Here is a 27,260-nt window from a genome sequence, read left to right on the forward strand (position 1 = left end):
ACAGGGCACATCGAACCTCATGGATTGATTCACTGCTTGATTTTGGGTCATACAATTTGCATACAAATTGTTCTGCCATGCCTGGAGTGTCTGGATTTGGCATTTCTTCCTCACCAAAGTTTTGAAGAAGATGAGGATACTGCTGGAACACTTTCCTATACCAGTGAACTGGCTAGTTGTATCACATCCGGTGATGGCATAAAATGCCAATAAACCATTACTAATATTATGTGGTAATTTGATGTCATGCACTTTAATGAAGCAGGGTTTCTTGGCTGTTCCTGCCTTCATCCAAACCTCAGGACTCAAATGTTGCGCAAAGGCAAGCAGGAACACCAGAACATCTGTGTCTCTGCACTGATCGATGAGCCGCTAATCCCCTTGACTTTTGCATCAACTGCATGTAGCAGAATGCGTGTATCTGCTTCCTCATGAACAGCCTGCAGTTGGGAAACATCAAAGTCAGCTGTAGATGCCACTTTTTTAGGGTCAGGAAATCCCCCACTAATCACAATTTCCCAACCATACTGATGAATCTCAAGCTCCTCTGACAGGAAATGGGTCAGGTTGGCTTTGTTTTCATCCAGGTCAATAAAAGTATTCCAGTCAGCAGGTACCTTCACATTCCTTCTGACAATGGTCCAAATCTTTAGTTGTGTCATGCTGCGTTTTGCTCTAGCTCTATTCTTTATTGAGTTTTGTTTGTATTGATCGAACAATAGGTCAACTCTTGTGATCCCACCATGTAGATGACCACTGACTTTATGCATGAAAATGTCAACGTACTCTCCAAATGTTGATGCATCAGGAAGTTTTCCTAATGCTCTCACCAGGGCCATCCCATCAATTATAGTGCACGTGCTCACAGGAGATGAAGTATGGTCGGTTACCATTGCACCAGCTTGTAGTATGGTGGCAAGGTCAGCTTTGCTGGTTGGTCTGAGCAACAGATCTGCTGTGGCAAGAGAGAGAGGTACTGCACACAGTTCTTTTTGAAGGAGCTAATTAATGTTGACCTCTTTACCGTTGTCCATGGATACCACATGGTTAACACTCATTGTGCTCAATTGTTTTGTCAAACTCTGCAAGGAGATCTTGAACCTTTTCTGCTTTCAGCACAAGCTCTTCATAGCATACTGCAGCAGTTTTAATTTCATCACATTGTATGTGTTTTGAGATTGCAGAAAAGTTGGCCACAGCATTCTCCAAAGGGCTTGTTTGTGTGCACAGGCTACACGATTCCATCCTTTCCACTTCATGATTCGGAGAGGTGCTGACCAATAAGCTTTGAGATCATCTGCACATGAAATCCACCCAATTGTTGTAGACAATTGGAAATAAGTGAGATGTTGTTGTTGTAGACAATTAGAAATGAGTGAAACTAATCAATGAATTCTTGTGAAAACACCTTCTGCGATGATCTCCATGAAATCTTTTTCTTCAAGCTTCATAGCACAGATGTGATAACAAAACAGTGCCCCTGTGGAGCAATACTCCTTTGGCATGCTTATTATTAATTTTATCAAAGGTTATATTTGCACATAAGATGGATTATATTGGAAGTATGTTCAAGAGTACAGCAGGGGTTAAGAAGAAGAGGAAACACTTAGGAAAAAATTCCGATTTTGCCACTTTTAAAGATACAGTCATAAAATGGACAAAATCTCTGACAACCAGACTAGATTACATCCCTAGGGGTCAAATAATAATATTATATAGGTTGTCAGCTTGTACCCTGAGATGTCCGCATCAGTTACAATGTCAGTTTTGGCCCCCCGACTATAGAAACACCAACCTATTACACCTTACTGCATCTCACATACTACACCTACACCTTACATACTACACTCACTGCATGGCCACTTTATCAGAACCACTTACCTTATAAAGTGGACAGTACAGTAAGTGGAAGCACAAAGTAGGTAGGTGTTTCTAATAAAGTGGCCTGTAAGTGATAGCACAAGTTGTAGTAGGTGGCCATTGAGCGGTCCGCTGCTCTGTAGGCGCCTGGGTAAACAGCTGGTGGGATTTTGTATTAAAGTGTAAAACCTGGTGATGATGCACTTATCAATAGAATTAACGCAGAGCCCCCCGCAGGATCCAGAGTGTATTTATTCCCCCCATAATCATCTCCCCATTAATCATTAATCTGATTCTCCCTCCCTCTCTCTCTGTTTCAGCTCCACACTGAGTTTAATTGAGAGTCTATCAGCTTCCACTGCAGCTTTAATTCCCTCTCATCAAATCAGCAACTACAGGGGAGAGAGAGGGAGAGGAAGAGAAAGAGCGAGAGAGAGAGAGAGAGAGAGAGAGAGAGACAGAAAGAGAGAGATTTTCTTAACTTCTCTTTTTTCGTTTTAAATCATGGAACAAATAAGGCACCACCCAGATTGTTGCAATATTCACTTTTTAGATCTGTCTCAGATAGAAATTTACATGATTCCAGAAGAGTCTTACCACAAGACGGTGCAAAACTGCTTCCCCTGATACCCTATAAAAGGATCCCATAGCCTCCTTTTGGGTAGTGTACCTCTTGGTAAAACATTGTTGACTGCTAGACATGTCGCTACAATGATGCACTCAAAAACCTACATTTTGCCCAGTTGTTTTTTTTTTTTACTTTGAGATGGGTTACATTATGAGACTGTTGTTTTGACAGTTGTTCACCATCTAGGCCGTCTGTCAGCTAACCACGGCTGCCTTCATTGGCAGTATTGTCATAAAGGAGAAACCTGGACTAATCTGGACTGAAATTTTTATTTCTTTAGCAATAAACCCAGGATCTCCGGGTTGGATCGACAAAGCCCTGTTTCATGTATTGAGGTCTCATGGTGACCTCCTCAGTCCTGCTTTTGCTGTGGAACAACACACTGCCCCAACTGCTGGTGTGATGATCTGGGGTGCATTGCGTAAAACATTCAACATATCACCAATCCAGCATTTATGGGAGCAGCTGGAACGGCAGCTTCAGAAACCTACGAGTGTAGAGCAGGATCTACAGGTCCAGCTGCAACATACAGTTGAGGACGATATTATTAGCCCCCCTATGAAATTTTAAGTCTCCTCAAGATTCTGGCAAGATCCTTTTTAGCAGAGCAAGGCAGTTCTAACAGAGCATTTCTGAACATACAATTTTTCATTAGAAGGACCAAAATATTTATATTTGTGCACCAAAATATTATTATGTAAGAATAAGCCAAAATGACCAGGGACATTATTATTAGCCCCCTTTAAGAAATTAACATTTATTAAGTCATCACACAAGCCACTTTTGTGCAGTGATGTGCTTTACCTTCTCAGGTGATGTGCATAAAGGTGATCAGGTGAAACAGATGACTGCACTCAATTAAGTTAAGTTAATTAACTCATTTAAGTTAAAACATGGTATAAAGCCTCATTATGGAGCTGGCAGTTGAGGAAGCAACATGCCAAAAACAAAGGAAATCAGTTTGGACCTGAGAAAAAGAATTATTGATGCACACAAAGCAGGAGAGGGATAAACACAGATATCCAAGCGTTTCCAAGTGTCAAGAACTGGAGTGAGAGGCATCATTCAGAGATTCAAAGACAGCAACACAGTGCAGAACAAGCCTGGCAGAGGTAGAAAGAGAAAGATTTCAGAGAGACTGGAAAGAATACTAGTGAGAAATGTGTCTAGAGACCCCAGATTAACTTCCAAGGCACTGGCAAATGACTTGGCCACATCGGGAATCATAGTCTCTAAGAAGACCATCACTAGAGCTCTGCACAGGAATGACCTGCGAGCGTGCAGACCAAGAAAAACTCCACTTTTGAGGAAGAGGCACCTTCAAGCAAGACTTAAGTATGCTCGGGACAACCTGGAGAAACATTATTCATACTGGAAGCGTGTCTTATGGTCTGATGAGACTAAACTAGAGCTCTTTGGCCACAGGGACACTGCTTATGTTTGGAGAAAAAAAGGACAGGCATTCAACCCAAAGAACACCATCCCCACAGTGAAGCATGGTGGTGGGAGTATTATGCTATGGGGATGCTTCAGTGCATCTGGAACTGGAAATCTTATCAAGGTGGATGGAATCATGAATAAAGAAAAATATGTGACTGTTTTGAAAGAGAACCTTAAGCAGTCAGCTGTGAAACTGGGTCTGAGACGTCACTTCATTTTCCAACATGACAATGATCCTAAACACACATCCCTCCTGGTGAAGAACTATCTCCAGATGACCAAAGTGAATGTCATTGAATGGCCTGCACAAAGCCCTGACTTAAATCCAATAGAAAATCTGTGGGGTGACCTAAAGAAAAATGTCCATGCAAGACAACCATCGAATCTAGAGGAACTTGAGAGATTTGCCAAAGAAGAATGGGCCAGGATTCCTCAAATGAAGTGTGAGAGACTTGTTGTAAACTACAACAAACGTCTGCAGGAAGTAATCCAGCAAAAAGGATACACAATTAACTATTAGGATGTGGGGGGCTAATAATTTTGACCCTGATAGTTTTTGTGTTTTGTGTAATATCTTCATTTCTGAGTGGAATACAATATAGTGTAAGCATCCAAAATAAAACTACGATGTCTAAAAAAGCTGTGTTTAGTTTATTTTGCTCTGGTTAATATCACTTGGAAAATCCTTAGAAAACAAGGACTATTTTGTAAGGGGGCTAATAATATCGTCCTCAACTGTATGTGGGTAAATGTGCTGCAGGATGCTGTACTAAACCAGTATTCCTCCATACCCAACCATATCTCATCTTGTATCCAGGCTAGAGCCTCTAACAATCAGTGATTGTACGTGGAATGTTGGTGATTTTTTTGTCGCACATTGCCCTGCATACTGCATATGTATTTCTCCTCACTGTTAATAATATACAATTCTAAAAACAGAGACTAACTGTTCTCAGGACTCTGAGTGAGTCAGGCTTAAGGCAGTCACCTAATAAATGTCTTAGAGTAATAACTTTCTGAGAGTAGCTTCAGACTCTCTGACTTTGTAGAATTCTAAATGTTTTCTATCAAGATTCCTCAGGCATTATTTAATAACAAGAAACAAATGTGCCAGTCTGTCATTTCTGTTTAATTTGTCCAATTTAACACAAAATCCAGGTATCAGACAGTAGAACAGTCAGTGTAGAGTGTATAACATCAGTGCCTGAGGCTGTTTGTGATGCTACATGAAATTGATTACAGCAGCACTTTCACAAGCAAAGCAGGGAACAGTACCTACCCACCAAAGCATGCCATGCCTGAAGATGTATTTATCTTATTCAGCCCCATTAAACATGAAGCAGCTCACTCTCAGAAGAGGCTGAGTTGGGCTGCACTCGTGGAACGAGGCACTGCATTGATCGCTCAGTAATGGAAAACAGCGCTCCGGCAATTTGCAAATCACATCAGCCTCCAGCAGCCGGCCCAGGTTCATAAACAACTTCATCACACCGTCCAGGTAGCAGAGACATACTGTACCCTGCCCAAAACTATCCAGATAGGCCTCTAATTAGTGCATTCAGCTGCTTTAAATCTTAAACATTTTCATTTTTCAGACCTTGCAAAAATGTATTTCATTCAGAGGTAGTACCAAAACACAGTCACTCTCAAAAGCAACCTCAGCTGCAACCAAACATTTACACATTAATTGACCCAATACATTAGCGTCACAAAAAACAACATAAAATCAATTTTTTTTTATGTCACCCTTTTGGTTATTTTGGCTCCATAAACATGTGAAATGAAAATATGTACTGTTTTTTTTACATTTGTGACTGGCCCCTGGGGATAGTGGCGTGGCCACTGTGACCCGGTAGTAAGAAGTACAGAGATACACAGACACGGGGAGTAAATGAACTCAAAACGTACCTTTATTGGCTTTTAAATGCCCTCCACCATACCCAAAAGAACTTAAATGAACATAAATACGGCCCAGTGGGGCTCTAGAGTTCAATATATAACTTAAAGTTTGTCTCTCAGGTTATCTCATTTATGCCTGTCCCAGCTGGTGGCTTAAACAGTCCTGATGTCATTCAGCTGGGACAAACAGGGCTGGGCGTTCTGGCATGGGGCGGACCCACAGCTCCCCCGCCTCCTCACGCCACACATTATATTTTTCAACTTACATAATTGTTTTGTATTTTATAAATTAATACCCAAATCCACAGAGAGTTTTACCTCACTCGTTGTAAAGGACATCAATAGAGCAGCACAGCTACCAGCTAGAACATATAAGATTACCTACAGATTACCCACAAACCAAAGAACAGAAAATTTTTCTGTTCTACGGAACCATGGAGTTCAGACCAATTAAAGGTAGTAGCAGTGATTGTGCCAAATGGTGATTCCTATAACTGTAACTGTAGATTTACCCTTATTCATAAACAGAAATAAAATCTGTTACGCTCGTTCTGCTGCAGGGCGCTCCTGCACCCGAAGGAAGTTGCATTCTTGCAGGGAGGCAGAATTCGGCACAACACCTGGAATGGCAACTCACTGACAACATTCTACAAACAAATCAATGTAAAGTATTGTGAGTACTGTGAAGTTTGGCAATTCATACAAAGTTCCTAATCCAATGGCATGTGTCACCGGGGAAAGGACGCACACCAAATGACAAAAGAACTTCTTTTTTTCCGGGTATTTTATTCTGAATTAAATTGAAATATAAAACAATAAAAATAAAAATGAATACACTGTAAAAACCCCAACTTAGAACACAGTACAGTATTTGGTAGTGGCACTAATTACAGAAAATAGATAAATAACATTAATACCACCTTAATACCATTAACAGAGCTCTTTTTATATTTGTTTTTAAGCTCACCTCGATTTACTCAGCTTTACTCAACAAGATTTGAGCATTTCATCAAGGGAACTTGGACAAACAGCTTCTGTAACCCAGAAAAATACAAGGCTTGAACACGAGGAGCACACTACCCCACTAAAACAATGCCATCTGCCCGCATCTGGTTGTGATTAATTCAAAATACATGTTTAGAAAGGCAATATAGGCATCTACTACTGTTATAGGCCAACTAAACCTTATATTGTTCAGTATTTCCTGATTTTTACCTCTTATTTCATTAGGATGGCTCTGGATGGATCCTAAAATGGAGCACCACCATTCACTGCAGCTTGAGCCTCCTTCTCTACCATGCTCTTAGCTCCTCCCTTTCCTCTCTCAGGGTGACAACACTTCTGATTGTGTTTCTTAAAGTTACAGACACACATTTTAAATGTGTATTCTCAATTCACCACCTGGCTACACATGTAAACGAACAAAAAATTGGCTCTGACCAATTATCCAAAAACAGCAAATGACTTAAAAAATTGGGCCTTAAATAATTTTGTCCCAATTGTTTTTTTAATGTAGGGACCAAATGGTTACTATAGTGGTTTCAAACTGTTCTATGTGGGAACACTGCTTAATCAGCGTTAACAGCATGTTTTTTGCAGTTACCAGCCTCATCCTACATTACGTCACTAATGCCACGTTAGCAATGCCACTGACCAGACTTGTGAACAGCCATCAGAATGATTACCCTCCATGCTCAGAACAGCTCGGCCCTGCAGTGAAAAAGCGGCTTTATTTTCCATTGTTTGGTTGCTAAAATAGCCTGTTAGCTCCAATGTAAAGCTTAAAAAGCACTGCACATGTGTACAGGGTGATAGTGAGATCAGTGAATGTGGTTTATTGGTGGAACCGTGGTTCTCAGCAGGCAGTCAGCCCTGATGAACAGCTCAATCACATTTTGCAGTTAGCAGGGTGAGTGCAGCAGGTCTGCAGTCAGCATTGAAGCAAGGAGCTGCTAAAGGATGACAGTGATGAATGGTCTGTAAACCGGCCTGCAGGCTCAACCTCCTGCTGCTGCTGTGAGATGCGATTGGACGGTGACGGATATGATCCTCAGGGTCCTCTTGCTTTGGTCCTGTGGTCTGGAATACGGACATATTGACCACTTTGGAGCTCATATTCATCCTCTGCCGTTCTGAGTTAATAACAAACATTGTTATGTAAATTATATCACAATTTATACCAATCAGCCATAACATTAAAACCATTGAAGATGTGTTTCCAGTGCCTCCTGTAATGGGGTGGAATATTAATATGTCAGGCAGCAAGTGAACATTAAGTTATTGAAGATGATGTGCTGAACCAGTAAAATACACAAGTGTAAGAATCAGAGGCACTTTAACCAAAACTAAACTGTGATGTTCTAGATAATGACTGGATCAGAACATCAGGCAGGTCTTGTGGGGTGTTGCTTGTATGCAGTGGTCAATACCTACCAAAAGCGTACTGTTGGTAGTTTAAAGCAGTTTCTTAACACTTGTCACCTTCCACCAGATCCAACTGATTAACAGTCTTTTACTGAGTTTACCTGTTAAAATCTCTTAGCCCCCTATGGATCATAAATCAATCACTATGTATATCCAGCAGTGTATTAGACACATCATACCACCACTTACTTCATTAAGTGCCTTTTTTAAGCAGAGAAAGCTGTAGAATATGCAGAACAGTGGGAATATGCAGGACCAGGATTAAGAAACACTGCTCTAACCTGACTTCCGTTCATTCTGTGAATGTTTCTGTATAGTGTTTCAAATTTGTGCTCGATGTGCCCCCTTTAGACTTTGAGCACCTGCCCCTCCAAAGGTCTCTGCACGGCCCTGGTGCTAGATACCAGAGAACATCTTCAGAGGTCTTGTGGAGTCCAGACCCCGACAGGTCAGAAATGAAAGTTCGCAAAAGTTCTACCAGTAGAATGCTATGTCATGCTACAATTCATCTCTCAACCAATTACCAGTTACCAGCTCGTTCACTCCTTCTCTTTTGCTGCTTTCAAATGTGACATTGCGTTTCCAAGGGGGGAGGATCCGCCCCCTGCATTTGAAGCGTAGTAGGATCTGTATGGGTTCAGATACGACCAGACCTGAGGCACCAGCATAATTTTATTGAGTTCAAAACATCTTTCGACCTTTTGTCTCGAGAGTCATTCTGGAAGTCCTTTTATCCTGCTTCTGTTGGAGCAGCTGTTTTTGTAGACTTTCCACAAGATTTTCACTGAAAGCATTGGTGTGAGGATTTGTTTGCATTCGGCAACAAGTGTATTATTGAGGTCATGATGAAAGGATGCTGGATGATCATCAACCCACCTCATCCCCAACTCCCAAACTCATCCAAACCAAAAATATTGGATGGAGCTCCATCATTCCAGTTTCACTGCTCCACAGCTCAATACTGGGGGCTTTATACCCCTCTAGTCCATGCCTGGCATTAGGCATGAAGCCAATAGGCTTATTTTTATTTAGCTGCTCCAGAGAGTCCTATTATATTGGACTAGACTAGATGTTAATGTTTGCCTTTGCAGCCATGGGTGCAACCTAAAGTAGCTGAATAATGCATTCATTAGAAGATGTGTCCACAAATATTTGGACATACAGTATATGCTCTTTAAGCGCTCTCTTCCTTTCTTTTTTTCTCTCTAGCTCACTCTTTCTCTCTCTCTAAGCCACGCATCCATTAAGCCTGCTCTCTTCTCTCTTTAATCCCACTCCATTTTACTGAAAGCTGAAATGTTTTCCAGAGGCTTGCACTGTGCCCCATATGGTCGCGAGAACATAATCTCCCTGTGGCCTCGTTCTATCAGGCTTTAGGCCCGGCCCCCTTCATCCCTCGCTCTACTCCAGCACTCCACATCTGTCTGCAAAACTAAGAGAGAGAGAGAAAGAGAGAGAGAGAGAGAAAGAGAAAGAAAGAGAGAGAACAGTATTGATGCAGCTTGTCCTGAGGCTAAGCAGCTATGTACCCACCATACCGGCCCGTAATCAATCAAATCTCCACTCCACAGCTAACGGGGAAAGAGCGGCCGATGCTGTTTTAGCTGCTTTATTCCACAGCAGCGTGATTGAGTGCAGCTCCAGAGTGTGTGCTGTGTGTGGATTTCTGGGTGTTTTCATTGATTGCAGTTCAAACTGTGGGTTTATGATTCAAGCTGGAATCGGACCAGGATTTACATTTTTCGCTTTGGAGCATTTTTCACATCAGAATTGAATTTCTCAAAACCAGTTGTTCGGTCTGCACATCATCTCATCACTTATGCAGATCACAGAAATCATTTCTCTTTCATTTTAAAGAAGCAGCCAATTATTTCATACAACTGTCTGCTGTTTCCCAAATTATCAATTGCTCCTATCATGCAGATCACAATATATTATTTGTTACGCTGCAGAACTGACAGATACAGCTAGCTATTAGTTCACTGCACATGTCCTTACATTCAAATTATTTAAATTAGTTATCAGAGCCTGTAAAGCAGATTTTATATATTTTAATCACTGACAGGGTGCCGAAAATGTTCCAGCTGAGAATGACACAGATGTACTGTATTACATGCACCACAGGACCACCACAGAGCTGGGATTATTGTTTGGGTGGTGGGTCATTATTCTCAGCACTGCAGTGATCAGCTTTGATTATCATGGTGGTGGTGGTGTATGAGGTGTTAGTGTGTGTAGTGCTGGTACAGCAGTGCTGCTGGATTTTTTAAACACCTCAGTGTCACTGCTGGACTGAGAGTAGTCCACCAACCAGCATCTCATGGGCAGCATCCTGTGGGCATTGATGAAGGTCTAGAGGATGACCAACACAAAACGTGCCACAGATGACTTCACATCTACAATGTAGAGAAACTAGTTAAAAGTGTCTAATAGAGTGGACAAAGTGTTTAAATCCCACCGCATATTAAACAACAATCAACTATTATATAACTATAAAGTGCTCCTATATGCACAGTGGAGCTAAAACATAGATTATGGATGTAGAAACAAGTAGTTAGTCACAATGTTATGCTTGATAGGTGTATAATATATACAGTACAAAATAACAATGAATGTAATTCATAAGTCATGTTGCATATTCTGGAATGTAACCTAATGGAACTGGAATAAAGTAAATCATACACCTGGATGTAGCTGGCTTTAACCTGATGAAAATACTGTATTACTGATATTCTTGTCTGTTCTGTGGTACAACAACATGATCTGCCATTTATACAAACAGTAAAATCATAAAGATAAATTATGCATTATGAAATTCCTCACTGAGTATACTGATACATGACCACATGACTAATCATTTTGACTGTCTTGTTCATAATCGATGAATAAATAACTTTTTATTCTGGTGACTGACATGTTCACTTACATGTATACATACGTTTGGGTCATGGGTAAAGGAATTTGATTGCAGTGTGTGCATTTGCTGCTGATAATTTATGTGATGCTGTTTGTACAAGCTGTTCTGAGAAGTGCCCACACTGTGTTGCAAATATTAATTCAGATTTGAGAAATGCACCAAAGTGACTGTATTTGGGCCAAACATGGACTAATGTGTCCTATGGAGAAAACTGTGACACTTGGCCCCAGATATAATAGGCATAAAAATCACCACCAAATTGGTTCCATGACAATGCCTGACCGAGATGGCGACTAGCTCGACCAAAACATGTGGCAGGTCTATGAATCCACCCCTTACACAGGTGCCATTAGACCTAGATCACCAATGCTGTTCATTTCACATGGCATTGATTTTAATGTTACAATCAGTACTGTATAGCAAATTTGTTTATACTGGTTGACCTGACTGGTTGGGCTAAACTGTCAAACCCAGATAAAACAAATAGCTTATACTGGTCAAGAACTATATATAGAGCTTTATTGCCAAATATATTAATTCACCCATTCAAAAAAAAATTTACTTCAGGTGTTCTCATTACCAGCGGCCACTGGACTGTAGAACAGTTGTGACATGTTCTCTGGAGAGACCAATCATGCTAATTTTGTCTGGCTGCATTGTGCCAAGTGTAAAGTTTGGTGGAGGGGGATTAAGGTTTTTTTTCCAGGAGTTGGGCTTGGCCACTTCCAGTGAAAGAGACTCCTCATGTTTCAGCACACCAAGAGACTTTGGAAAATGTCATGCTCCTAACTCTGCAGCAACAGTTTGGGGATGCCCTTTCCTAATCCAACCTGTCTGCACACCAGTGCTCAAAAAAAGTATTTAAAAACATGGATAAGCATGTCTGTTTTGGAAGAACTTGACTGTTTTGACCTCAAACCCAATAGAACACCTTTGGAATGAATTAGAGTGGAGACAAGAGCCAGGCTTTCTCATCCATTATCAGTACCTGGCCTCACAAATGTGTCAAAAAAAACTTATAAACACACTCCCAAACCTTGTGGAAAGCCTTTCCAGAAGAAATAAAAGTGTTATAGCTGCAGAGGGTAAGCTCACATCATTCAAACCTCTATGGGTTAAAAAAGAGCAAATATTTTTGGCAATATATTGTAAGTTAGTCAACCAGTTTAACCAAATTGGTTAAGCTGGCCAGGCTGTTTTAGCAGTCTGCACTGTTTTGGCTGTACATTACATCCAGCAAGTGACCCATGAAGAACTTGTAAATAGCTGGGCTCGTAGATAGCAGCATTTTATCCTCTTCCAGCTTACCTGCAGTGCTCCAGCCCATTAAACCTCAGCTGGATGTCCCAAACAGAACCCTGCTCTGGGGCTGCTGCTGTTCCACTCCATATAAACCCACAGATTACACCAGGACTGCCTGGACAAGAATTGCCAAAACCATCACTCATACTGAACAGGAGCAGTGGACATCCTCAGATCATTAACAGTCAATATAAACCAACAGCCTCACAATAAATGCATCATCCATATATCTCTCTGTCTTACACACCCTCTTTCTTTCTCGTTCTCTTCCTCATCATCCCTATCTCTTTCTCTTTCTTGAGCTCTCTCTCTCATTTATTCACTCTGGATGACTGCATGACATAGGGCCTGTACTTTCTAGTCTAGTACCATTAAATACAGTTTATGAAATTGTGAAGGCACCTGTATGGCACCACATCACATTTAATACACTGGTGGCACTTCTCAATTAGAGGGGCACCTAACTGAGCACATCATCATGTTCTTTCAACTGTAGGAGAACACCATTCATTCACTCTACTGGAAAGGGCACTCTTTGGGACACGTTATAATGGCACCCCTACTACTACTGAAACGGCAGACGGGCACTCACAGATGGCACTCTTTAAGACAAATTATTAACATTTCTTGATCTAACAGCACAGCAACATCATTTATTCTAAGAAGGGGCACCTAATGGGCACTCAATCACTGTTTGTCCCGACTAGATGGGCAGACAATAGGGTTATTTGTCTCCTTTTCCACTTTAGATGGCACTTTAGTGACACTTTTTTACCATGGGGTCACCAAAGGGGCAGTTGCCCACTCTCTTTAATTATTCTGTCTTTTTCTCAACCTTTATCCCACTCATATATATTGTACTTCTGTATTACTGTACTACTGTACCCATTCTCTCTATCATTACATTTATCTCTCATACTACCCCTTCTCTGTCTATACCTCTTTTTCTCATTAACCCCATCTCTTTCTCTTTTACTATTTTATTCTCCCTTTTCTTGTTATCCCCATCTTGTCTCTTCCACCCCTCTCTCTTTTTCTTACTTTCTCCATCTCTTTTACACCTTTACTCTTTTACTCTCTCATACTATATCTATTTTTCTTTCTCTTTATGATCCCCATCTCTCCTTTACCCTTTCTCTCTTAACCTTACAATATTTCTCTCTCCCACTTTCTCTCTTAATCACTATCCTTAATCCACTATTCTCATTAATTCTCTTATTTTTATCTTAATTCTCTATTCTTCATAATCCTTTTCTCACAGCCTCTTTTATTCTCTTTATTCCTATAAACAGTACCTCTCTAATCAATTCTTTCTTCCTATCACTCATCCCTATTTTTCTTTTTCTCTTACTGCCTTTTTCTCATCAACCTTTCTCTCTTTTACTCATAATTGCTATCTCTCTCTCTCTCTCTCTCTCTCTCTATCTATCTCTCTCTCAGTCAACTCTCCCTCTCTCACATAATCTCTCCCTATCTCACACTACCTTTCTGGTGTTCTCTCACTCTCGCACATTCTCACACTATTTTTTCTTTCTCTACACCCCTTTCTTACTATCATTTCATTCTCTTTTATCTTATTACCTCTTTCTCATCGCTTCCCTCTCACTCTATAATCATCATTACTATCGCTCTCTTAACGCTTTCTTCCTATCTCTCATCCTTATTTCTCTCCCTTTCTCTCTCATTCTGCACCCCTCACACTTTCTTGTGTATTCCATTTCACTTATTCCTATCTCTTTCTCATACATCTCTTAATTCCTAACGCACTCTCTCACTAACTCTCCCACTCATCCCCTCTGTCTCTCACTCTTTTTCTGTACCTCCCTGCCTCGCTCTTGTTTTTTTTACTGCTTATTCTCTTTCTTAGTCTCTCTCACTTACTCTCTCCTCCCTATCTCCATCTTTTAACTCTTTATTAATCTCTCTCCCATTCTCTCTCCTCTTCCGTCTATATTTCCCACTGTTTTTGTACACCCGTCTCTCACTATCACTCTCTCTCACTCTGTACCTCTTTTTCCCCTCACCCCTTCCTCACACTATCTCTCTGCTACTTGTTCTCTCCATCACTCTCTCTCTCTATCTTCAGTTAATTCTCACTATCTCTCTCTCATCACTCTCTCTTCAGTTCATTCTTTCTATTTCTCACCTCTCTCTCTTTAGTTCATTCTTCCTATCTCTCTCTCTCTCTCTTCATCTCTCTCTCTTCAGTTCATTCTTCCTTGCTCTCTCTCTCTATAATAACCCCTCTCTTCTCCTACTCTTCCTCTCACTCACTACTCCTCGCTCTGTTTATCCTTCTCTCACTCTCTTCACTCCCCCTCCCATCCCCTTACTCTCTCTCTCTCTCTCTCTCTCTCTCTCTCTCTCTCTCTCTCTCTCTCTCTCTCTCTCTCTCTCTCAGTGTGTGCAGTAATAGAAGGCAGACATGGCGACGGTGGTCCAGCCGCTGACTCTGGAGCGAGGTAAGCGCGCGATGGATCCGCTAGATCCGGGCTCTAATTCGCTTAGATTCGGTTTATTTTATCTCCCGTGTAAACGCTTTAATTCCCGTATAGTTCGTATGAACGGCGTTTTTTATGGAGTGTGTTGCGCCGCGCGCTCCGGCTCGAGCCGCCGTGCTCGCGCTCGCTCGCTCGCTCGGTGTGGTGTGTGTAGTCTATCTGTCAGTAAACCAGGCTGAATTACTCCCACCTGTGCACACACCCGCGCGCGCTTTACTCGCGTGCACGCGCGTCCTTTACTCTCCGCTGTTTCTGTTTACTCCTGTACCTGAAGTTCGGGTCCAAACAATGGAGGGAGGGGGGTACAGGCAGGTGCTTCTGCCGCGCACGAGCTCCCAGACCCCCCTGTCATCATGCGCGAGCTGCGCGTGCACGCAGACGTTGCACAGCATCACTGGAGTAATGATGAGATCTGAGCTCGTGCTTCTGTTTTATGTTTTATGTTGTTTTGCGTACAATTCTCTAAAGGGGCTGCTGACTATGTGTTTCAGTGGAGTATTATGGGATGCGCGCGCGCGCGTGTGTGTTTGTGTGTTTTGTGTGTGTGTGCACTGTGCATGCACTATAGCCCCTAACTGGGAGTTAAGCCAGAATGGGTACGATGGTGTGAGTGTGCTGTGTTTCTGGTTGTACTGGTGTTCCTCAGGCCGATCTCTAATTGCCATAATCTTTAAATGGCCATAATAGTGTGTAGTCAAAATCTTCCACGATTAATTCCGGTCGATATGATATAATTATTATATGAATATGAACAGTAAAAAGCCTCCACCTGTGGTGCTCATCACTCAGTGACACTGCCAGGCTACAGTACTCTGTAGTGTTCTGCCCTTTGTGCTCAGCTTGAATTCAGTGAACTGACAGCAGCTCCCTGTTATGGACATCAGTCAGAGACAGATGTAAAATACTGTATGTCTCTCACAATCCTAGACCAGTATTTTATATTTTGATTTACCTTTATTCAACTAAAAATTATTGATAATTAGTAGAAGACGGTCACACTGATTATGGCTATAGTTCATGCTAATTGTAGTTATTGTAGTGTCCCGGCTAACTGGTGATTCTCATTGTTATTCTGAGCTGGATTATTCACTGATTTGATGGATATCTGATATGTAGATTATATCTGTATGATGCACGGTTGTTCAGTTATGAAGCTTAATAAGTTAATAGGTTATAAGTTTGGGGCTTAATGCGGGCCTCAGACGGGTAAAAATTATTTGACTGTTATTTTATAATAATTCATATAATAATAAATATTGATATTCAATTATTGTCCATTCCTAGTGTATACTGTGTAACTGGTGGTAGTGATGTGGTCAGCAGGCTAGGCTGAGCAAGGCTGGGATATTAATAGAGTAATGGGATAGCACTGGCCCATGGTATAACTGGTATGGCAGTAGCCCTTGCCCTGGTATGAGAGGTATGCTGGGTTATGGTGTTTTAAGGCTGTCTGGGTTAGTGATGGATGGTATAATGTGCTGTTAGCACACACTGAAGTGAGTGGCTCAGTAGGTTAGAGTGCTGCAGCCCTGATTTTATTATACTGCTTTAATGGCCTGTACCCTACATTTCTCTACTTGAGTATTTCTGATCTTTTTATAACATGTACTCAGTCACAATTCACATTTACACAACACACAGACTTTATGTTTATGTGAAGACTTTACACAATTTACTGAATTTAATATAGGGCAAAAATATCAAATATGACACTGAAGCTGTATTATTTTTTTGAAAAAACTGCATAAAGCTAATATAGGCTTTACAATTATACAGTACAGTACACCCCTCACATTTTAGTAGATATTTTCTTATATTTTTTATGGGACAACACTGAAGATATGATATTTTAAAACAATGTAAAGTAGTCAGTGTACAGCTTGTATAACCAGGGCTCTCAAGTTTTAAAGTGGTGGTAGTGTTCGCAGGTCTTCTTCAGTTGTACGAAGTTGTGGATGCGCGCTGTTCTTCTTCAGTTGTACAACGGGGGGAGCTGGGTGGGATTGGTGGATGTGCAAGTGTGGGCAGGTTTGCCGCCGTTCTCCTTCAGTTGTTCACCGAGTGTTTCAGAACTTTTGAATTGGACAGTTCTTCGCACCACCCTCTTTGACTAGGTCTGCCAAACAACAGAGTGATTTTTATTCTGATTGGCTCAACAAGAGTACATTATAATATACAGCCGATGGATTGGTAAGCGTGAGAAATACCATGTGTGGTGTGTGAGCGTGTGAACTCGCTGAGGTGCTCAAAGCGTGAGACTTGAGAACACTGTGTATAACAGTGTAAATTTGCTGTAACTTAATTCAATAGTCTGAACCACTAGAAACAAAAGTGAGTATATCTCTAAGTCAAAATAGCAAAATTGTGCCTAAAGCACCAACATTTTATGTGGCCACCAATATTTCCCAGCACCTCCTTAATCCTCTTGGTCATCGCATTCCTCAGAGCTTCCCAGATCGCCACTGCAATCCTCTTCCACTCCTCCATGACGAAATCATAAATCTAGCCTTTAGAGACCTTGCAATCCTCCACCTTTAATTTAAGGATGCCCCAGATGTGCTCAATTGAGTTTAGGTCTTGAGACATACTTGGCCAGTCCATTACCTTTTTCTTCAGCTTCCTCAGCGAGACAGTTGTCATCTTGGAGTTGTGTTTGAGATTGTTATTGTGTTGGAAATCTGCCATGTGGCCCAGTTTTCAAAGGGAGGAAATCATGCTCTGCTTCAGAATGTCACAGTACATTGAATTCAGCTTTCCAGTGTTGGCAGCACCAGGCCATGCATGTATCCCATGTTCTTGGACTGCTTGTCTTCAGCAAACTGTTTGTTGGCTTTCTTGTGCATCAGCTTTAGAAGAGATGTCCTTCTAGGTCAGTGCCATGCAGACTGAGTTCATGCAGTATATGCCACTTTTTTTAAAGCCAACCTCTGGATATAATGCTGTACATGTGGACTCAACTTCTTTGGTCAACCCTGGGGGGCTTGGGTGGAACCGGTCCTGGAAAACTGCTTTATGACCTTGGCCATCATGCTGTATCTCAGTTTTAGGGTGTTACCAAACGTCTTTTAGCCTACGCTATGAAGTGCCATAATAAATGTCCACGTTTAAATGGCCTGCTGCCCATTTACATCCTTGTAATACTAAGGAGTCACATGATACGAGGAACGGAATATGTGTATTTGGGCACAATTTGCCCATTTTAACTTAGAGGTGTACTCATATTTTTGCCAGTGGTTTAGACAATAATGGATTGTGTTAAGTTTTTTGAGGGTACAGAAAATGTACACTGTTGTATACTGACTAAGTTACATTGTATCAATGTGTCATATCTTCAGTGTTGTCCAATGAAAAGATATAAAACAGTATTTACAAAAATGTGAAAGGTGTACTCACTTTTGTGCGATACTGTATATAAATACATATGTGTTTTTTTCTGGCGTCTTCAGATTGGAAACCAATTTAGTTAGCTGATTTATAGATTGTACAAAGTATGTTTTTACCTGGATGACCAGTTTTTCAACTACCTTGACCATCAAGAGACTATCTGAAACCAGCTGTTTAGGACAGTGTTGTTGCTATTTCTAATGCTACAGGTCCTTTAATAATAAATGTAGATTGCTGTTTCTGAATGTACAGTTTAAAATGAATTATGGTTATTATGTGTAAAGTGTGGCTAGTTTTGAGCATTAGCATCCCAGCGGGGCTAATGGATGCATTAGCGAGGGTCAGAGTTTTGTGTAAATGAAGAGAATGTAAATCAGGGCTGCAGAGGTGCTAATAGGACGGCGCAGGGATGAACAGCACCGTGATTTAGCTTGAATTGAGTTTTAAAAGCTTTTACATGTTTAAACTGATTCTACTTTACTCCAAGTGTAGTCCATTCCATACAGTAATATATGTTCAGTGTCAGAAGGTTAGCTTCTCTAGTTTTACACCGGAGCTACGAGGCTAATGTAGCTAACAAATCTGAGGTACCTTGTGTACAGCAGTCAGCATGATGCTAATTGAGTGTCTAATCACTGAGTATATAAAAACATGGACAGCATAATGTCTTTCATAGTGAAGCTACCACAGGTGCAATGCCTCTGCTGACTGGTTGCAGTATGACGTGTAGCACCACCTATCTCTGTATGTTTAAATTACAAAACAGCCCCGCCCATTTTCCATCTCATTTTCTCAGCTAAACTGTCTTTCCATCTCCAGTGTCTACAATTTCTACAGTTAGTTTTAACAGGCAGTCATGCCTGGAACAGACTGTCTGCATTATGTGGAGTAGCTGAGTTATAGTCTAGCTGTCAGATAGCTGAGTAGCTACTTAATCGCTAACAGTATTATGATCATGTGGTGTGATTGCATTACCAGTTACTTTGTACACTCTGTACAGATCGGATTGATGTTAGTACAGAATGTCTAAAGTGATCTAATTACTTTTTAAACAGTATTATAAATACTGTAAATACTTGGATATTGTAAATACTTTTGGGTAGTGTCCCTCCTGGTGAAAGATCATTTACTTCTAGATATGCTTCTATGATACACTCAAAGACATTTTTTCTAAGATTAATTTTGATTCTACTCATCATTGGTTTGTGCTGCATCTCAGGGGGTTACACTGGACTGTAGCTATTGGTACGTTTAGGCTATGAAATCTATGATACATTTAAATAACAATATACTTGATTGGCTGAAATATTATAATACAGATATAAACACAGAATAATATACAGGGGTTGGACAATGAAACTGAAACACCTGTCATTTTAGTGTGGGAGGTTTTATGGCTAAATTGGAGCAGCCTGGTGGCCAATCTTCATTAATTGCACATTATTGCACCTGTAAGAGCAGAGTGTGAAGTTTCAATTAGCTGGGTAAGAGCACAGTTTTGCTCAAAATATTGCAATCTACACAACAGTATGGGTGACATACCAGAGTTCAAAAGAGGCCACGGTATCCAGGGTAATGTCAGCATACCACCAAGAAGGACGAACCATATCCAACAGGATTAACTGTGGACGCAAGAAAAGCTGTCTGAAAGGGATGTTCGGGTGCTAACCCGGATTGTATCCAAAAACATAAAATCACGGCTGCCCAAATCACAGCAGAATTCAATGTGATCCTCAACTCTCCTGTTTCCACCAGAACTGTCCGTCTGGACAATAAATTATTGTGATCTAAAACCAGGTGTTTCAGTTTCATTTTGCAACCCCTGTATATTGAACTATTGGAATTTTTTTATTGTTATATATATCATTATTTAACAATTGTTCAGCCCTGATTGGACTGAGATATTGCGTTTAAGCTGGAAATAAACTGGTTAGTTGAATCAGCTTTGGATAGTACTCTCCAACTAAATATTTAAGTGATTAAATATTTTGAATGTTTCATGTAAATACTGTTAAATGAGCAAATTGTGGTAATTTGTGGTGTAGATCAGTGTGATATTAAAGCTGTAGCACAGGAGTGGGCTATAGATTTCTCTGTTGGCACTCTGTAATAAAATAAGTAATCTAATAAAGCTCGCATTGGGTGATATAGTGTGTTAGATCTGAGTGGAGACTCGCTGCTGTTAATAAATAACACTGTAAAACACATTTTAACACTAAATGCACTCTGAATTATTATATCAGCACAAATGTTAACTTTACATTTCATTATTTGGCAGTAAATGTGTTGGTCATATTTTACTTTTTGTTTAATAATCTGAAAATTCTGTTTTCAGAATTTCAGCCATAACATTATGACCTATGATGATGTAAATTTGTGTAGGCCCTCATTGTGCTGCTAAACTGGCTGTAATTTGTATGGGTCGTTCATCAGCCTATGTAAATGTAGTTATTTTGTCTATATGAGCATATATGAGAATGTATAATAGTGTTAGTAGTTTAATAGTGTCTGAGGCCTTGATATTTCCATTGTGCTTGCCTTTGCTTATTTACATGCACATACTCGCATATACAGTGGGGTGAAGAAGTATTTGCCCCTTACAGATTTCTAATGTTTTTGCATTTTTGTAGTGCTATTTTCATATTATTAAACAAATTGTATTATTAAACAATTATAACCTGACTAAATATAAAAAAGCACTTTTCAAAAGATTTCATTTCTTAAGCGAAAAAAACATGCAAACTGCTCTAGCCCTATGTGAAAAAGTGTTTTCCCCCATAAATAAACTGTGAGTTCAAATTCACTACTAATTACAAACCAGGCCTGATTACTACCAAACATGTAGAATCAAGAAATCACTTAAGTAGAGCCTGTCTGTAACAGCTAAAAGATCTCAAAAAGCAACATATCATGCCCTGACTTAAAAAATTCAAAAACATCTCATTGATCATCTATCAGACTGAAAAAGGTTACAAAATCATTTCTAAGGCTTTGGGACTGCAGCAGACCACAGTGAGAGCTATTATTTACAAATGGAGAAAACATGGAACACTGGAGAACATTCCCAGGAGTGATCGGCCTACCAAAATGATTCCAAAAGGGTAAGAACAACTCATCCAGGAGGTTACAAAGAACCCAGAACAATGTTTAAAGAACTGCAGGTCTCACTCGCCTCAGTTAAGGTCAGTGTTAATGATTTAATAATAAGAAAGAGACTGGTAAAAATGGTCTCCAAGAGTTCCAAGGCAAAAACACTGCTGAACAAAACACAACAGAACACAACGGCCCGTCTGACATTTACCAAAAAAACATCTTGATGATTCCCAGGACTTTGGGTAAATGTTCTTTGGACTGATGTGACCTGATGTGGAACTTTTTGGGAGGTGTGTGTCCCGTTACATCTGAAGTTAAACTAACTTGTCCAGCCATCTGTTCATGACCTCAATTTCAGATGTACTTGGGTTCTGCAGCAGGACAATGCTCCAAAGCAGACAAACAAGTCCACCTCTAAATGGCTTAAAAAAAACAAAGCTAAGGTTTTGGAGTGGCCTAGTCAAAGTCTGATTGAGATGCTGTGGATGATCTTAAACAGGAGAAACATGCTGGAAAACCCTCTAATGTGTCTAAATTAAAACAATTTGGAAGAAGAGTGGAAAAAAATTCTCCATAGAGATGTGAAAGACTGTTGCCAGTTATCGGTGAAGCTTGATTGCAGTTCTGAAAACTTTGATAGACATAAAAACTAGACATAAAAACTAGACTGTATATATATATGTATATATATATATATATATATTAGGGGTGTCACGATCTCGATATTTTATCGAAATCGAATCGAAATGAGGTCACGATCTCGAGTATCGAAGTCAAAAAGAGGATCGACGATCCCTCCCGCGCGCGCTACGCAAATAGCGCAGCGCGCTACGCAAATGGCGCGGCACCAACACAGCGCATCCTATTCATTTAAATAGAGATAGCCACTGCATGAGCGCAGTCGGCGGGAGTGTGATCACTGTTTTTATCTGTCCAACGGGGGAGGGGGGGCGGGGGTTGGGCGCGCAGGTTTTGTATCTGTATCTAACGGAGGGGTGGGTGCGCGCAGGTGAGAGCGTGTGAACTCGCTGAAATGCGTGTGTCAGTGTGACTTGAGAACACTGACTATAGATCACAGTGAGGTGGATTAAAAATCTTAAACTTATAATTGACTACACCTGTTGCTTTCCATTGAATTAAAAAAACATCTTTCTCTCAGATAAAGTAAACACAAGCGTGTTTCTGACTAAAATAAAAGCTTTTCAGGAGAGATATAAGTTATGTGTAAATATTTATAAGACAATACCCACATCACTTATCTAACCAGCCTGTACTGATTTCTGCCCCCCAATAATGCTTTCAATAACCTCTTGTAACCCCTGGGAGCCAGGGGTTACACTCTAATAGCCTTTAATAGTCTTCAGTAGCCTTTAAAAGACTTACCTGGCGGCCGTGGTGTGTCCACTAAACTCCGTAGTTATAAACATCCTGAGGTTAGCAGCGCGCTAACTGACCTGTTTATAATGTAATCCGAGCAGTGCCTCCGTGTCGGCTGTTCTAACCTGCTGCTGTTAGCTGCTTGGGCTGAAAGATGAACTGTAGTGAGCTGTATTATCCGGTTAGTGGGGTTAAAACCTTTATTTGTTTACAGAAACAGTAAAAACGGACTGGCTGAGCTCTGTAGCCCGTGGCTGGGCTGTACTGAAGTAGTGACTGAGTGAAGAGAGCGGGGCTTGTGCTGCTGCTGCTAGTGGTTGGATGAAGAACTGTAGCTTCATGTAATGAGCAGTTTCACCAGCCATCCACACACAGCTCTGATAAACTGCTTGTTTTAATAGTGCACACTGTTGCTACCAAAAAAGTCACTAGATGGCATTACCATATATATCTTAATAAATAATAATAATAATATTTATAATATTTATAATAATAATAATAATAATAAATATATTATTTAAATTTTATGAGGCATAAAATAATAACAAGAAAAAAAAACAAGAAAATCGAGAATCGAATCGAATCGTGACCCTCAAATCGAAAATGAAATCGAATCGAGGATTTAGAGAATCGTGACACCCCTAATATATATATATATATATATATATATATATATATATATATATATATATATATATTTATATATATAGGAGTTCTTCCTGTCGGCGGCGCGAGCAGTCGCAGCGGCTACTCCGGAGGCAAAACACGGTGCTTTTGTTTGTTTTTCTGTGTAAATAATCCGATCTGAACTCGCAATCATGCAAAAGTTCGCTATGGGAACAACTTACGACTGACAGACCCTGCTAGACCTGCAAAATCAACAAAAAACTGAACTCGGCCTCTCAGGCAGGTTCGTGGAGGTGGAGTGTGTGTTTACATCAACACAGCATGGTGTAACAACGCTGCGCTGATCTCCAGCTACTGCTCGCCGCTGGTGGAGTTTGCTGTAGTCAGAGGCAGGCCATTCTACCTGCCCAGAGAGCTTAGCAGGGTGTACATAATAGCAGTGTATGTAGCACCCAGTGCTAATGCTAATGCTAACGGTGCTAATGCTAACGCTCTGCAAGAACTGTACACTGTTATCTCCAAACTCCAGAACTCACACCCCGACGGACTGTTTATTGTTGCTGGTGATTTCAATCACAGTAATCTGAAGGCTCTGCTGCCCAGCTTTCACCAACATGTGGATTTTCCAACCCGTGGAGCTAACCTGCTCGATTGTGTGTATACTAACATTCCCGGTGCGTACAGAGCAGAGCCCCGCCCCCACTACGGCTACTCTGATCATATCTCTGTCATGCTCATCCCAGCATACAGACAGCTCATCAGACGTGCCAAATCAGAGAAGAAGCAAGTAACAACCTGACCTCCAGGAGCCATCTCTGCTCTTCAGGACTGTTTTGAGCACACTGACTGGGACATGTTCAGAGAAGCTGCTACTTCTGATGACTCCATCAACCTGGAGGAGTACACAGACTCAGTGACTGGCTACATCAGCAAGTGCATTGAGGATGTTACTGTCTCCAAAACCATCACAACCCGCCCCAACCAGAAGCCGTGGATGACTGCAGAGGTGCGTATGCTGCTGAGACCCCGAGACAAGGCCTACAAGTCAGGGGACAAGGCTGGCCTCCGAACAGCTAGAGCCAAGCTCTCCCGGGGGATCAGAGAGGCAAAGCGCACCTACGCAAAGAAAATCCACGCCCACTTTCAGGACACTACTGACACTCGGCAAATGTGGCAGGGCATCCAGACCATCACCAACTACAAGTCACCTCCCCCTGCTTGTAACAGTGATGCCTCCCTTCCAGATGCACTGAACTCCTTCTACGCAAGGTTCGAAGCACAGAACTACACGACAGCAAGGAAGACCACACCTCTTCCAAACGATCAGGTACTGTGCCTGTCCTCAGCTGATGTGCGGAAAACTCTACTCAGAGTCAACCCACGGAAAGCCCCAGGACCAGACAGCATACCTGGCAGAGTGCTCAGAGGATGTGCAGAACAACTCACGGATGTTCTCACGGACATTTTCAACATCTCTCTTGAGTACTGCAATCGTTCCGACGTGCTTCAAGATGACCACCATCGTCCCTGTGCCGAAGAAGTCTCAAGTGTCCTGCCTTAATGACTACTGTCCCATTGCACTTACTCCCATCATCATGAAGTGCTTTGAGAAACTGGTCATGAGGCACATCAAAAACCAGCTCCCGTCCTCACTGGACCCTCTGCAGTTTGCGTATCGTCCAAACAGATCAACGGACGATGCCATCTCTACTGCGCTCCACCTGGCTCTCACCCACCTGGACAACAAAGACTGCTATGTTCGAATGCTGTTCATCGACTTCAGTTCAGCATTCAACACCATCATCCCTCAGCATCTGATCGGAAAACTGAGCTTGCTAGGCCTGAACTCCTCCCTCTGCAACTGGGTTTTAGACTTCCTGACTGAGAGACCACAATCAGTCAGGATTGGAAACAACACCTCCAGTACCACCATACTGAGCACCGGTGCCCCCCAGGGCTGTGTGCTCAGCCCACTGCTGTTCACTCTGCTGACTCATGACTGTACTGCAAAGTACAGCTCAAACCACATCATCAAGTTCGCTGATGACACAACTGTAGTTGGCCTCATCAGCAAGAACGACGAGTCAGCATATAGAGAGGAGGTGCAGTGGCTGAGGGACTGGTGCAGAACCAACAATCTCTTAATGTGGATAAAACCAAGGAGATGGTTGTTGACTTCAGGAGAGCTCCAGGTGTCCACCACCCGCTGAACATCAACGGCTCTGCTGTGGAAATTGTGGAAAACACCAAGTTCCTCGGTGTTCACATTGCAGAGAACCTTACCTGGTCCCTCAACACCAGCTCCATAACCAAGAAAGCCCAGCAGCGCGTCTACTTCCTGCGGAGACTGAGGAAAGCACATCTCCCACCTCCCATCCTCACCATGTTCTACAGAGGCACTGTAGAAAGCATCCTGAGCACCTGCATTACAGTCTGGTTTGGGAACTGCAACACCTCAGACCGCAAGACCCTACAGCGGATAGTGCGGACAGCTGAGAAAATCATCGGAGTCTCTCTTCCCTCCATCACTGAGATCTACACCACACGCTGCATCCGCAAAGCCACCAGCTTTGTGAATGACCCCACCCATCCCTCACACGGACTCTTCGCTCTGATGCCGTCCGGCAGAAGATACAGGAGCATCCGAGCCTCCACTACTAGACTCTGCAACAGCTTCATCCACCAGGCAGTCAGACTTCTCAACGCACAGAGACAGAACTGAACCCCCACCCCACCCACCACTCACCCAACACACTCACACAAAACTACTTTACCCCCCTCCCCCCCCCCCCCTTTAACACACAAAGAACTGAACTTCACCCACACACACACACCCAGTCAGCACACAGAGGCTGACATGACTTTATTCCCTTCAGCAATATTTGCTGTACTCTTAAAAACTATAAACTCTACCTCAGTAACTGCTGTGATTATATATGTTCTATATGTCACAGTATGTCACACATCTCTGCACCTTATCCCCACTACACACTTTATTATACCGTATTGGTACTGCACTGTCCTGTCACTGTCTTTAAATTGTCTCGTCCTTTGTATTTATTGTATTTATTGTTATTTAGTGTTATAATTTTATAATTTTATGTTGCACTGTCGTCACTCCTGCACTTTATGTTGTCTATTGCTTGTTGTTCTATGTTGCACCATGGTTCCGGAGGAACGTAATTTCATTACACTGTGTACCTGTATTCAGATGTAATGACAATAAAAGCCTCTTGACTTGATTTGATATATATATATGGGGCTGTGGCGGACTCAAATCGTGCCTTTGTTTGGCTGCCCAAAGCCACACCTCAGTTTCGTTTTGCCTTTTTTTTTTCCTGTCCCGGTGCTGAGAGCAGCCGCTCCACCTATCCCGGTGCCGAGAGCAGCCGCTCCACCTATCCCGGTGCCGAGAGCAGCCGCTCCACCTGTCCCGGTGCCCCGAGCAGCCGCTCCACCTGTCCCGGTGCCCCGAGCACCCGGTGCCGAGGGCCGCCGCACCTCCCGCCACGGCGCTGCCGAGAGCCGCCACGGCGCTACTGAGAGCCGCCGCTGCGCGAGGCTGGGGGACGGAGGCTGGGAGGTGGGCTGCCATCTCCACAGGTCTCTCTCTGGAGGGGAGGGCCCAAGCGAACGAACTGCATCCCCCGCTCTCCTCACCCCGCTTCTCTTTGTTCGCTCCAGTCAACAGGTCACGCCTCACCTTCGACCCTGGTGGCTGGAAGCTTAGGGGGAGGGACTGTGGCGTGAGGAGGCGGGGGAGTTGTGGGTCCGCCCCATGCCAGAGCGCAAAGCCATGCCCAAGGGC

At 42.0% G+C, this 27,260-nt stretch overlaps 1 protein-coding gene across 1 annotated transcript in view; it reads left to right on the forward strand.

Moving 5' to 3' along the window:
• Nucleotides 1-14,799: 14,799 nt before the first annotated feature.
• The window catches only part of lin7a (lin-7 homolog A (C. elegans)), a 70,818-nt gene continuing 58,357 nt past the window's right edge, over nucleotides 14,800-27,260 (forward strand). Inside the window, exon 1 of the mRNA XM_049473910.1 lies at nucleotides 14,800-14,932. Within this exon, the coding sequence (XP_049329867.1) occupies nucleotides 14,896-14,932 (37 nt within the window). The 5' untranslated portion in view covers nucleotides 14,800-14,895. The remainder of the gene's footprint in view (nucleotides 14,933-27,260) is intronic.

Source organism: Astyanax mexicanus, chromosome 2 (assembly GCF_023375975.1).
Source record: "Astyanax mexicanus isolate ESR-SI-001 chromosome 2, AstMex3_surface, whole genome shotgun sequence".
NCBI classification, from domain to species: Eukaryota; Metazoa; Chordata; class Actinopteri; order Characiformes; family Acestrorhamphidae; genus Astyanax; species Astyanax mexicanus.